This window comes from Patagioenas fasciata, chromosome 10 (assembly GCF_037038585.1).
Source record: "Patagioenas fasciata isolate bPatFas1 chromosome 10, bPatFas1.hap1, whole genome shotgun sequence".
In the NCBI taxonomy this organism is placed as follows: domain Eukaryota; kingdom Metazoa; phylum Chordata; class Aves; order Columbiformes; family Columbidae; genus Patagioenas; species Patagioenas fasciata.
In genome coordinates, this window is record NC_092529.1 from 21715843 (window position 1) to 21730025 (window position 14183).

General features: G+C 39.8%; 1 protein-coding gene across 14 annotated transcripts in view; it reads left to right on the forward strand.

Moving 5' to 3' along the window:
* The window catches only part of RAF1 (Raf-1 proto-oncogene, serine/threonine kinase), a 78379-nt gene that overhangs the window by 61447 nt on the left and 2749 nt on the right, over nt 1–14183 (forward strand). For all 14 annotated transcript variants that reach the window (XM_071813309.1, XM_071813311.1, XM_065845380.2 and 11 more), the window contains 8 exons: nt 1749–1776; nt 1874–2001; nt 2568–2685; nt 6002–6086; nt 7646–7822; nt 8628–8674; nt 10960–11078; nt 12661–12792. In XM_071813309.1, coding sequence (XP_071669410.1) covers nt 1749–1776; nt 1874–2001; nt 2568–2685; nt 6002–6086; nt 7646–7822; nt 8628–8674; nt 10960–11078; nt 12661–12792 — 834 coding nt within the window. The remainder of the gene's footprint in view (nt 1–1748; nt 1777–1873; nt 2002–2567; nt 2686–6001; nt 6087–7645; nt 7823–8627; nt 8675–10959; nt 11079–12660; nt 12793–14183) is intronic.

Consider the following 14183-nt stretch of genomic DNA (forward strand, 5'->3'; position numbering starts at 1 on the left):
CTGTAACTTGCAAGCCATGGCAGCATTCACATGAAATGTTTAATCTGGAGCTGATTTGATGAAAACCTTCATAGCATGTTTATACTTAAATATTGAGGACGCTAATTGGAAGAAGCAAATTGATAGAAGAGCTTCATTTTTAGTTTAGCTGGGTGAATCCACACTGCTGTTAAATTTGGCATGAATTTCTATAGTCTTGGATTAGAGATGCATTTGATCACACAGTTTTTAAAGTAAAACCCTCTCATACACACCTATTGTGTGGCTGTTTTGGCTCTGGAACTATTTTGTGGAATAGAGCTCTACAAACCCCTTAGATTAAGAACATGATGTGCTGCTTTTATTTCACATTGAAGTAAAGGTGACAGCACTGTGTATGGTATTATTTATGTTGTAAGAACAACTCCAAAGAACACCAGTTTTGGTTCATTTGCTGGAGGATTTGTAAGCAAAAAAGAAAATACATCAGGACTGAAGTTCAAAAATACTTTTTTCTTAAGTAAGAATTATATATACGTAAGTATGAGAAAAATTTTAAATGATTTAATCATCCTTTGCCAGCTTACTTGAAAGCAGTTACATTCTCAGACTGATGTACAAACACATCACTCATTATTAATTCAGGTTCTTAGAGATTTGTATTGTCCTCCAAACGGACAAAAGTAGTAACTTGCAAGAGTTCTTCATGGGCAGTGAATGCACATTTTAATCCACTCAGCCGTAGAGTTTCTCTGCAAGAACACGGGGTATAGAGTCAAACCTGGGAGAATACAACTAGCTAGCTAAAACCGTGTATTTTATAAATGACTCTCTACTAAGGATAATCTGAGTTAATTTGAAAACTGGTGGAATGTAGGCCTGTTCTGTCCTCCTATGAAATCTTACATTTATGATGCTACTAACTAGTTCAAAAGTTTGAATTGCCTTCTATTAACTTTGACAGTGTTTAACATTTCTGTAGTGCATGTTCTTGCTTTGTACTTACACAGTACCTGGATATTTTACCTTTCCTGTATGTACTTTGGGATAATACGTAGCAGGTGAGAAAAGCCGTGGAGTCCTGTTTGTCAGAGCTTAGTTGATCTTGTGCATGGCTGTAGAATTGTGTCGTAACGTGCCTGTGGCATGAGGTGAGAGTTGTCGCACTGTGCCAACTAGTGAACCGTGTACGAACATCACACTTTAATCCATGGAAAAATGCTGGGGAAATTAGCCGTGTTTGCATTAGGCCACTAGTTGTAGCCTGTTTTGGGGGGTTGAAATAGTACAGTAGAGATATTTCAAAAAATGTACTTTGACTTGGGGTATTTTAGGGGCTTTAAAAAGTTTCCTGCTTGTAAGCCAAAACCTTTTTGAGAACGTGTACTCTAGAGATACAGGAGCTGTGTTCACATCTGATACACAGGCATGTACAAAACTCCAGCGGTGGGAATGCAGACACTATTTCTAGTGTTTCATCTTGTTCCATGTCTTTTCTTTTTATTATCTTTTTTTTTTTTTTGGTAGTAATACCATTTAATATGCTGTGAATATTTGTAATGTTTTGTAAGTATTCACAAATTGCATGGTTTTTAGCATATAGGATTCTCGTAACTAGAAAATAACCAAGCTGTCATCTTTTGGAGGGGGTTGGTCAATACTGTAGCACACTTGACCAAAACTGTCAGGAACTATTTCAATGCTATTCCTGCTTGTTCCTTTATACGCTTTCATATATTTATTAACTTTATCTGTCTCCTCTGTTTTAGGATGCAATTCGAAGCCATAGTGAATCAGGTATGGTTTTCAAAAATGAAATAATATATAATATTATTTTGTGTTTATTTTCTAGTTGTTAATTTTTTTTAAATTATTATTTCTTTTGATATTTAAGCTTCACCCTCTGCTCTGTCTGGAAGTCCTAACAATATGAGCCCCACTGGCTGGTCTCAGCCCAAAACCCCGGTCCCAGCCCAAAGAGAGAGAGCCCCTGGATCCAATACACAAGAAAAAAACAAAATTGTAAGTATGGTCATATTTTTTTAATGTATTTTTATGTATATATTAAACTAGGCTGGGATAGTGGTGTATTGGGATAAATTTCTATACACAAAACCCAGTACAAGATGATGGTAATCTTGGATTTCCCTGCACTGTGTGCATGTAGTAACGATATAATTCTGACTAATTTGGGAAAGGTAGCACTATTGCCGTGCGTCACGGTTGTTAACCACTTAAACATATGAGAATTCTGCTCTCACCTTTTTGGTTTATTCCTTCTAAGTATGCAAATGAATTCCTGAATTTTAGTATTGTAATTTTGTAAAAGTCAGTAAGTCTTTAAACAGTTGATGATAAAATATTTGTTCCTCTTAAGATCTAATGTACTCTTTTTTTTTTGGGGGGGGGGGGTAACAAAACCCACCACCTCTGACAAATTGAGGAGAAAAACAGAAGTCCATAATGCAGGACAAAACCCTCAAGGTTTCGGTGCACCCTGAATTTGTACGAAGGAAGCTCTTTCATTCTTGTATATATATAATATATGTGATTAAATTGGGGTAAAACCATATCCATTTTTGTTCCAGAGGCCTCGTGGACAGAGAGATTCCAGTTATTACTGGGAAATCGAAGCAAGCGAAGTCATGCTCTCCACCAGAATAGGGTCGGGTTCCTTCGGAACGGTTTACAAAGGCAAATGGCATGGTAAGGTCTTGCCCATTGTTAGTGTCTTCTCAAAATGTTGATGCTGTAGGACGGCAAGCCAGGAAAAGGTAAAATCCTTGTAATGGTGCCGTGTCCTTATCTACCACCAAAGGCACTAGGTGAGAAATACTAATTTCCTGATATTAGCAGTGGGGGAATTAAGGCAAAGAAGAGGTGTCAAAATCCCAATCTCCCATCTTACGTGTTTGTTATATTGGAGCAAATGTTGTTTTCTTTGTTACCGTGTTCTACAGCAGCTTGTTTTCTGAAAAGGTTTTACTTTCTATTAGCAGGATGCAATTAGCAGAATCAGCTGGGAAATTTCACAGCCTGATGTTAAATTACATTTATCTTTCTTTTTAAATACCTCTGTGGTTTAATTAGCACACTTATACCCAGGATGGCAGGGAAGGGAAAACGCATACATTATTTTTACAGTTGTGTTTTTCTAAGGAAAAAGAAAAAATAAGATTTCCCTAAGGGTAATAAAGGTGAATTCCTTGTCGATATACTTGAATTTTATGTTAATAAATATTCTTTGTGTATCAGGAACTTTGGTTCTTCCTGCGCTAAACAGGAAATACATTGAGCTACATATTTAGGAAGAACCTTCAGCTGTGTGGCTGTCACCCAACTTGATATTGATAAGATTCAATCTCTTACTTGTGATAACTGTTTATAGTTGTCCTGATTTTCAGGAAATTCAAAGTTAAATTACACCATCATTCGCGGTGTGGTTTTAAAGGATTTCTATTTCTTGCAAGTCCTTTCTTTTTGGAATTTAAGGAACTGGGAGCTCACAATGCACAAATGAGTGAAGCTGCAGACTTTTTTTTGTAGTAACCTATTCTAATAGCGCAAATGCAGCAATAAAAACGTCTTGGTGAAGCTGAAGGAAATGAATTGAAGTGGGCAGGTTGCTGCAAGCTTATGTAGAAATCCCAGGTTAGGTTAGAGGGTTCCCTGCCATGCTCAGCTACGAAGAGCTGCTTGCAATGAACCTTTGGGGCTAACCTGTGGAAGACTCTGCACCATAGTAGGCTCCCAACAAGCTCCCCTGATTAGTCTTCCAAAGTTAAAACAAAGAAGTCTTGCTCTGAGGAGTGTGTGTCTCGTTGAACAGCACTTCCATATTTTTCCAGCTTGCTCTGATGGTTAAGTACTAATTTTCGCCTTTGCACCACTTCTGTTACAGACCCCATGTGGATCCGTAGTGTCCTGTAGCATGCTTCTAAATTTAAAAGGCGGAAAGAGAAGCAAGGCAGTTTAAATGGGTTGGAAGACTACCTGTCATAAACACATTTCCTTTTGACCCTGGTAATCAGTTCTAGGGGGTTGGGGGTGGGGGTGGCGGAAGCCAATTTGTCTTCAGGTTGCTGCTGAAAAAACCCAAGTGTTGTTGTGTATTTGTTTCTGTAGAGAAAACTGCTCAGGAAATGCCATCGAGCCTAAAAAAAGTATGGCACCTGATCCAGTAAGAACAGCGTAAGGTTAAAAACATCTTTTCATCCGTGGAGCAAGGATCATAATTGAAAAACGATCTGAAATCGTTTGACCTGCCGCATCCTCGCCTTGTCTTGGTGTAGCTCATAGCGATACACGTCAGGTGTTGGTCTGGCGTTGTACATCAGCAGGATTTGCAGTGGGAACTGGCTGCTTCAAAGCCTGTGGTTTTGGTGGTCTGGTGAAAATGCCCTTTTTCTACCAATTATCCTCTGTTCTGCTCTGCAAGCAAAGAGATCTCTAAGTTCTAGAACACCAGGCACGCTACAAATCGAGATGGTTCTCTTTATGAAGATGCTAGAGGATGAAATAGGAAGCATGTTGCGTTTACTGAAGTTAAACGAAGAATATACACGCATATAATAATATGTTCAATATTTGTGTGTCTTTGTGACTTCAAATCACGTGGCAAACTAAGCACCTGGTAACTGCAGCGGGAGATCCTGGAGTTCATTCAGGGTGTTCTGAAGCTTTCAAGTACCAGTTTGCAAATCCAAATCCTTCTCCTACTTTGTTGGCATGTCTGGAGACATGCTAACGTATTTTTCAAATATACCTTGAAAAAGAGACCGTATTAAGAAGAAAATAATTAGTGATTGTGGTAGCAGAGCCATCTTTCACTCTAGGGATATTTTTTAAGTGATGTGAAGTGGCGGCAGCCCTTTAAACCTTGGGATAAGTTTGAGTATAGTATCACTCAAATCTCTTTACTGCATGTGGACTGAGGTGGAAGTTTCAGTTTTCGTGAGCTGTTTTTTCCTTCCTGTGACAGTCTCAGAGCAAATTGATCCCCCTCTTGAATTCTAAAGTGCTGTCCATCGGTTAGTTCAAATGAACATGGTGTTTACTTCATTCGTGGAGAAGTCAGTGGGTCTTGCTGTTGGTGCTTTTCCTTTTGTTAGAACGGTTCCACTATTGTACCTTTTTAGAATCAGATCTATTCTACTGTTTTCTAGACGTACACTGTAAAGGTTTTTACAACTTTATTCTCTGGAAACAGTCTCTAAACAGATAGCACAGGATCATCATTTATTCCTCTCTGTATTGCCCTTCAACAGATACTGAAATTTAAAGCAAGTGCTGACACTAAAAACAACTCAAATGAAGCTTTTAAGTCAAATTTGATAACGTGTCAGCTGAAAGAGCAATAAGATCTTCTGCTTTCTATAGTCCCCGAATTTGTTATTGAAATATTAAACTCAGTTGTATCATTAATGGTTTTTCTCCTATTCCTGGACAGATTTATCTCTCCCGTTCCTGAAAAAGTAGTATTTAAATCTAGAAAGGTTTATTTTTTAATAAGCTTTATATTAAAAAGGCTGTGTGTGCATACATATATGTGTAAACTTTAGTATATAAACTTAATTATATAAAAATACAAAGGTGTATTTAATATGCGTGCTGAAGCTGGATAGAAGAAGGGAAATGATGAAATTGGATACTGTTTGGAGAGACTTTGATGTGAGTGCGCTTGAAATAACGTGCTGAGAATGCAGCTGCACTAGAATGCCTCCATTTTCAATAACTAGTGGAGATTTTAGTCATTCATATCCTGGAAAAAACGTACATGGAATTCTAGCCAGCCATATCTGTTAAAAAAATAGAAGGTTCGTTAGAGTGAAGTTCAGATAAATTAATTGCTTGATGGTATGAAAAGTTATACATCTGCAGAAAAATCTTGACCCATGTATGAATTAGTAGAGGCAAACTGTGCACAAAGTAGGAATTCCAAGTATACTGTATATTAATGCTATTTTGAAAAAAAAAAAAAAACCTGCGTTTTTAGTAACTTTTACGGTAAATGTATTTTCAGGGGATGTAGCAGTGAAGATACTAAAGGTTGTCGATCCAACCCCGGAACAGTTCCAGGCTTTCAGAAATGAAGTGGCTGTATTAAGGTGAGTTGGGAGTTTTGTCGCTAAGTTCTGTTATTCCAGGGCACCGCTGCTCCCCCTCCTTTAAGCCATCTTGCTCAGTATCCCATGTTTGATAGACAGAAAAAGCAGCTCTCTGGAGAAAAAGAGTAAAACCAGTGCATATAGTGATACTTGTAAATATTGTTGTACTTCAGGGCATTCCCTCACCTTTTTTTTAAGAAGTATGTGCAGTAGAGTGTCTTCTATCATGCGGGTCCATTCACATCTGTTGTAAGGGATTCCGTCACATTTTTTAGAAGGGAAGAGGTGTTTTTGTTTTCTTCCTGTACATGATGCTCTTTGTGTCAGGGTAAAGATGCAAGCTGTACTCTCTGTGGAAAGTCTTGCGGTGGTGCTTAGTCCTTACTGGCCTCCATCCTGGCTGCCAGGGAAGTTCTCTCTCTGATTTGAAAGAGCCACCTCCCTTTGTGAAGAGTCCCCAATAAAGGTAAAGGAGCTGAGAAACCACATACCTGCTGATGACAGCAGTCAAAGTATATTTCTTCCATGGAAGAAACCTACTGAAAAGTATGCAAATTCTGAATCTCCATTAAGGTCCAATTTGGTTTACAAAGTCTTACGTTTTACCCCAACCTGTAAGAGTCCAGGGACATTGGTGCCTGTTTTAGCTCCTCCAGAACAGCTCCACTACAAAGTCCATCAAACTCCCTGGACACACAGGCAGGCAAAGTGATGGAAGGAAGTGCTTCTGTATGGAAGAGGAAGAGCACGTACAGACATAGGTCCCTGTGCTTCTTCACTCTTTCTGAAAGTCACCTCTTCAGATAAATACTGCTAACAACCGTAATTGTTCAGGTCCTGTTTGACATACAATGAAAGGTGAGGATTAACCAATTCTGCCGTAATTTTCACCACTGGACAGAACACTTGAACTGTACTTTTTAGAATTGCAGCATAATTCCTTTTTTCTTTGTTTTTTTAAATGTGTGCTCTGATCTACATATATTTTTTACTTTCAAATACTGCTTCTGTAGCGTCCAATTAACTATCTGTAATATTAATCCTGTAACGGAAGTGGTTTGAGTACATCACAACTATCCTCCCAGCTGTTAATTCCTCACAATTCATGACGACCCTTTATTTCCCTGTTGGGATTCAGGCTTCTATCTAAAGCTGTCACTCTTTCACAGCTTCCAGGGCAATTTCTGTTATTCAATAACTTTATCTAATACCACTTGCAAGTGCAAGTGTTGGCCACTAATTTCAAAACACTTGAATTTTCATGACACCTTTTTCTTGAGGGTCGATTTTAAAAAACTTCTTTGGAACTAAAAGGGACTATTGTAACTAAAAAGCAGAAAATTGGCTGATTTTATTTACAAATAATAAATCGGCAACTGTGGCATATGATTATTATTTTTAAAGGCAAACTTTACAATCACACCCACTTAGCAAAAATTTTGCAGTAAACGTGTTTTTGGACTCAGAAGTTGAAATATGTTCCTTGAACCTTGACTAAAAGAACTTGAACACTTTTTTTTGTTAAGATACTAATTTCTCTCTCTTCTGCTTTCTATTAGGAAGACTCGGCATGTTAATATTTTGCTCTTCATGGGCTACATGACTAAAGACAACCTGGCCATCGTCACGCAGTGGTGCGAAGGAAGCAGTTTGTATAAACACCTGCACGTGCAGGAGACCAAGTTCCAGATGTTCCAGCTCATCGACATCGCTCGGCAGACGGCACAGGGCATGGAGTGAGTAGGAGACGCGATTGTGGATGCTTTCCTTCTTGGGAAGGTGTTTCCCTTCTCCTCCCCAAACTCATGTGGAGTTACTGGGTGAAAAACGGGTCAAAAATACACCAAGTGTGTTGGTGCAGCCTTAATTCAGCGCTGTTGTATACATTCTTACTTTCATTTGGTGTTTCTTTTTCCATGGATTCTTGCTTTAGTTCATGTTAAACTAATAGTCACTGGACATTTTCTGCTCTTTTGTAGCTGGAGGTCTTACTGTAATGCTCTAGGTGAGATCCTCTTCTAAACACAGAATTAACTTCTGACTTTTTTTCCTCCTAACACTGTAGTGTTTGGCAAACACTCATTCATACTCACGGTGCTCTGGGGAAATGGGAGGATGGTTATTCCTCTCCTACAACTGTTGTGCTTTGGAACCTTTCTCCAGGTGTCCCACTTGATCCAGGAACCACCTCACTGCTTTTCAGAACATGTTACAATGTTGACAGCACAGAAGATGCTGGTGCTCTCAGTGCTCACCCACTTTGTAGATCAGGACCCAGGTTTCCAGTCATCCGCCCAGAAAACAAGGAATATACATTGTGACTGCAAAATAAAGCAGTTCGTAAAATGTAAACCTTAGCATAGCATATGAACTTCAGGTATATGAGTACAGCACCAGTTTTTTAGAGCATGATGCAGTTCCCCAGCTCTGATGCTGCTCTTTCTCTTTTTGAGGTGTATTTTTTGCACTGCTATCAGTAAATTGCAAGGCTCTGTTTCTATGAACACCCTTCATAACAGTGATCTTCTTTTACTTTCACAGCTATTTACATGCAAAGAACATCATCCACAGAGACATGAAATCCAATAGTATCCTTTCCTAACTTCAGCATACTTCGTTACGTGTGAGACCCATTTGTTAATATGGAGGTTTTTGTGTAGTTGAAGTAGCCGTTTCAAGTGTATATGAGTCGTTCCTATGAGTAAGAAGTTAGTTTTTAGCAAAGACTTTCAGAGAACATATGTGCATTGTGATAAAGATGAAAAAGGATGTGCAACAGTTGTGCTCCAAGAGTGTCTTTGTTTACTGAAAATGTGCTTCTGTCATTCTCTGTTATCCTGGTGAGAAGCCGCACTCTTTACTTGACAGAAGATGCATGCGTGCGCGTGCTGAGTGATGTGTGAGCACACACGGGCTCTATGTTACTGTTTCTTATATATTTTTAATAAATGTCAAACACCTTCACATGACTGGCAGAAATGAAGCCAAAAATCTTACTTTCAACTCAAGAAAAGACAACCTTTTACCACTATATTTCTAGGAAAAACAGAGATTTATTAATGCATATGGAGTTAAAATGTTGCGAACTGCTGTCTTTGGCCTTTGCAAATGCCTGTTTTTGAAATTGCCCAGAGCATCCATAGAGCTACAAGCGTGAATTGTAACTTCTTCCATAAAATGTGCACGGAGTGTTTTGCAAATGTCATCATAAAATCCACACCAAACCCAGTAGTTCATAATGTAAGGGGATTCCCTTTTTCAGTTAAGCTAGAAAAGGAAGAGTTTTAGTGTATAGGATGTCAGGAGTTTGTGGTTCCTCGTAATTACAACCGCTTTTGTGAATAAATGAACTCTTCACCTGACACAGAAACGAGAAGGGAGTCTGTCATGTTTATATTTCTGAATCATCTTTTTCAACTTCAAACATTCTTAAATGAAATTGTAAAATATCTTACAATATGCCCAACAAAGAAAGTGTTACCTATCAATCTGAACACACGAATCACTTAAGTAGATAGATTAGAATTAGCACAGACGTTTGTGTTTCCAGTTGAAATAATTAAATCCTAGCTAAATCTCAGGAGATCTGCCAGAGAACTTAATGGAAACAGATTTTATTGTGATATTTGTTTCTGTTTGTAATTGTTTTGACTTAGTTTTCTTTCTTTTTGAGTTGTGAGGAATTCTACGCTGTTTCCCCACGTGTCTCTTGACACCAGTTATTTACGTACCTGCAGTCATGGATGTTAATTAACATGGTTGATTTCTGTCCTAACTCACCATGAAGATAAATGCATCAATAATAATAAAACATCTGTTCTTCACAGAATCACAGAATCCCAGAATGTCAGGGACTGGAAGGGACCTGTAAAGCTCATCCAGTGCAATCCCCCCATGGAGCAGGAACACCCAGCTGAGGTTCCACAGGAAGGTGTCCAGGCGGGTTTGAATGTCTGCAGAGAAGGAGACTCCACAACCTCCCTGGGCAGCCTGGGCCAGGCTCTGCCACCCTCACCAGGAACAAGTTTCTTCTCAAATTTCAGTGGAACCTCCTGTGTTCCAGTTTGCACCCATTGCCCCTTGTCCTGTCACTGGTTGTCTCTGAGAAGAGCCTGGCTCCATCCTCCTGACACTGCCCCTTTCCATATTGATCCCCAGGAATGAGTCCCCCCTCAGTCTCCTCTTCTCCAGCTCCAGAGCCCCAGCTCCCTCAGCCTTTCCTCACACGGGAGATGCTCCACTCCCTTCAGCATCTTGGTGGCTGCGCTGGACTCTCTCCAGCAGTTCCCTGTCCTTCTGGAGCTGAGGGGCCACAACTGGGCACAATATTCCAGGTGTGGTCTCCCCAGGGCAGAGCAGAGGGGCAGGAGAACCTCTCTGACCTACTGACCACCCCCTTCTAACCCACCCCAGGTACCATTGGCTTCCTGGCCACAAGGGCCCAGTGCTGGCTCATGGTCACCCTGCTGTCCCCAGGACCCCCAGCTCCCTTTCCCCTACGCTGCTCTCCAACAGCTCATTCCCCAACTTATACTGGAACCTGGGGTTGTTCCTGCCCACATTCCAGACTCTACACTTGCCCTTGTTCTATTTCATTACATTTTTCCCCTGCCCAGCTCTCCAGCCTGTCCAGGTCTCTGGATGGGGGCACATCCTGTTTAGTCTTAAATGTTAACTCTGTAAATATGGATGCCATAAAATTACTTTTCTTCTGTTCAACACACATCTCATAGCTGGTTTAAAAAAACAAATCAGCATTATTCTTGGATAGCTGGCTTGGATTTGTGATAACCTAACCTCTCTTGTGATTGTGTCAGATATTTCCGAGTTGTTTACTCAAGCTTTCTACAGAATTTCCTTAACGAACATTTAGATATATTTCTTCATGAAGGCCTCACAGTGAAAATAGGAGACTTTGGGCTGGCGACAGTGAAGTCGAGGTGGAGCGGATCTCAGCAGGTGGAGCAGCCGACCGGCTCGATCCTATGGATGGTGAGCGAACAGCACTGCCCTCAGACCGCCGCCCCGCGTTCTCTTCCTGCCACCTCCTTGTCCCGGAGGACATTCCCAGCAGTTGCTTGAGGGTTCACTTCTGCCAGAACTTGCAAGGCAGCTCCACAATATTCCCATGAAAAAATCACCTGAAGAAAATCTAGTTAGGAACTTTGCAGTGTGGGGCTTCAATAAAGTAAATGGAAAAAGTGGAGCAGTGCCTGTTACCACATCATTAAAGTGATGCAAGAATGTCTTATTTGGCGCTCAAAGGAAATACTTTGTTGAAGTTTCACTCGACCCATTTTTGCTCGTGCTGTGCAGTTGATTTACATTCAGCACGGGCACTGAGCACCAATATTTTCCAGCTCCCGGGGCAGCACACACAACATTTGATGTGTGTACTTCAGGGGAGCGGAACCAGATGAAAATGATGTGCTGAATGTATTAGTACATTTTGAATCTTCTGATAAATATCACTGAATGACCTCCAAGTGTTACTGGAAACAGGTTTTCCTTGTCAGAAATCATTCATTATTACTAGTCTTGCAGCCTTCACTGGAGGTATTTGTATTTTGAGAAAAGCCAGAAGGTGTTGGTTAGGAACATCGGGATGCTTTGCCAAGGTTTGTTTGTGACCTATAAAATACACAAGTCACCTGAAACAAAGTTACAAACCAGAAACTACAAGCCAAGGCTTTTTACAGCTTCCCCTAACGGGTTTAAACCCACCTTACCTAACGGTGTGTGTGGAAACATGAAACACACCTTAGAAAAACCCCGGCATTTTTGCTCTTTGCAGTTTTTCTCACTGTAATCGTTTCTAGGCCATCTTTGCTGAGTTGTCATTACGGAGAAGCGGAGGTTCATTCTGTTTCCGTGGAGGTTGATATCCTCTCTGAGTTTTTGTTGTTGTACTCTAACTAGTACTTTGCTCCTTAATTCTGAGAGGGAAAAAATATTTCGGTCAACAGGAAAGATATTTTGATGGTTTATATTTTATTAGTTCATTCAATGTTGCTTCTTTGGAATTCTTCAGCTTCATAATTTTGCTTTGCTTTGCAAAGATGCAAGGATGTTCTTGCATTTCTTCCCCCATCTTCAATATATGCTGGTTTGTATTTGGCTTCCACATTTCATGTAAGTGTTTTGGTATCAGCTTTACAAGAGATTAAGCCTGTATTAGAATTTTGTATTTTTCCCCTTTAATATCAATACTTGTTTACGAACCGATGGGGAGAGGCTCAGACTGAGCTGTACGTGAGATGCAACAGAAGCCAATAAATACCGTGAATCAGAGTAATTATTTTGCTAATGGTAAGATGTTTGTTGAATTAAAATGTTGCTTTTTTGTTAACTTATAATTGTATTTATTTTTTTTAATGAAATGTACAGTAGCACTGCCTGAACTTTTCCAGAGCCTCAGGTACAGCTCATGGAAGGTTTGAGTTGTCCTTTGTGCACTCATTTTTGGTTGTGCTCACTCTCTCTGCTTCCCAAATATTTTCCCCTTCTCTTGTCCTTTCTGTCTTTAAATTCTATTAATATTGCTTATAATTTGTTTCTTTTTTTCCTCTTCCAGGCACCAGAAGTGATTCGGATGCAGGACAGTAACCCGTTTAGTTTCCAGTCAGATGTCTACTCCTATGGAATAGTATTATATGAACTTATGACGGGCGAGCTGCCGTACTCCCACATTAACAACCGAGATCAGGTAAGAGAGATTCTTTGAACACTGCGTTTGGTTTCTGGGCATAGTGCATTGAGTTGTCCTCCAGAAATGTAAAACATTTGCAAAACAAGAGTTGAAATGTTGTTTACAACACGATTTGTTTCAGCGGTAAGTCTGTGGAATTGTATGTTTACTTAAATAAATAGCGACAGTCAAAAGGAAAGACAAAAATCTCTTGTATAAACATTTGAAGTGCCCCGTTAGAGCTACATCATGAAAGTCGTGGCTTATGTATTTGCACGAACTTCAGACTCTTGCATCTTTTTCATCTCTGTTTTGCTGATCCTTAGTTGTGCTTTGGTGGGTTTTTTGGCTTCGTTATTGTTTTTAATTAAGATCTTATAATGAGAAGTGTGAGTGCATGGGGACAAACTACGAGATTTTAGCATCCATTATGTTATATAATCTGTATTGCAAATAGGACAGGCCAGCTCTGTTAAGGCAGATTTTTCTTATTTATAAGGTTCTTTACAAACTGGGATGTTGGCCTGTGGTTTAGTTCAGAACATTGAAATTATATGCAAGCTTTAATAATCATCACTGTTGCACTTGACACGTGACACTTGCCTCTCAACTAAGTTTTCCAGGAAGGGATGGAATATTTCCTGGAGAACAACACCAGGACCTTATTTTAGCAACATTATATTGAGCTGTTCTTTTTTCTGAGACAACACGAGTTGAACCAGTAGCACCATTAGTTCTGTTTGCCCCTCCTGCCCCCAGTAAAACCCTCAAACAACCGAACTCCCGTCACCCAACCAAGCCAACCACCATTTGCCCAGGGAACAGTCCTACCAACATGATAGAGTCAGCTGTTAAGGTTACTGAAGTCTGATGAAAATCCAAAATGATGACTTGGACTGAACCAGAAAATGTATTTACTGACACTAATAATATGTTGTTTGTTTGGAAACAAAACCAACCCCATGTCCTTTTTTGCTGCATTAGCTGTGACTGGTTCTGCCAATGTGGGCAGCCTGCTCCAGCACTGTCACCCTCACAGTAAAGAAGTTTCTTCTCAAAGGAAAGAAATTTCTCCTTAGTTTAGGTTTTATGACAAAAATCTTGGTTACAGAACCTAAGCTGACTTTTCAGGTCCTGTTATGAGCTTCCAAAATGGATTCATTTATCTTAACCTTTAAGGGCTTTTAAACTGTGGGATCTCAGTGTGCCATTTCATAGTTACTTTTTGGGAGTACAGCCGCAGCTAATTAGCTTAAAAATCCCACCCTGTCTTACCCATATGCTCAGTTTTCCGCAGTATTAATTTCAGTGGGACTACTCGTGCATAAATTAAGCTTATGCTTAAATACATGCAAAATCTGAGCTCAAACATCTAGAAAATACGTTCTCAAAATGACAACTACACATAA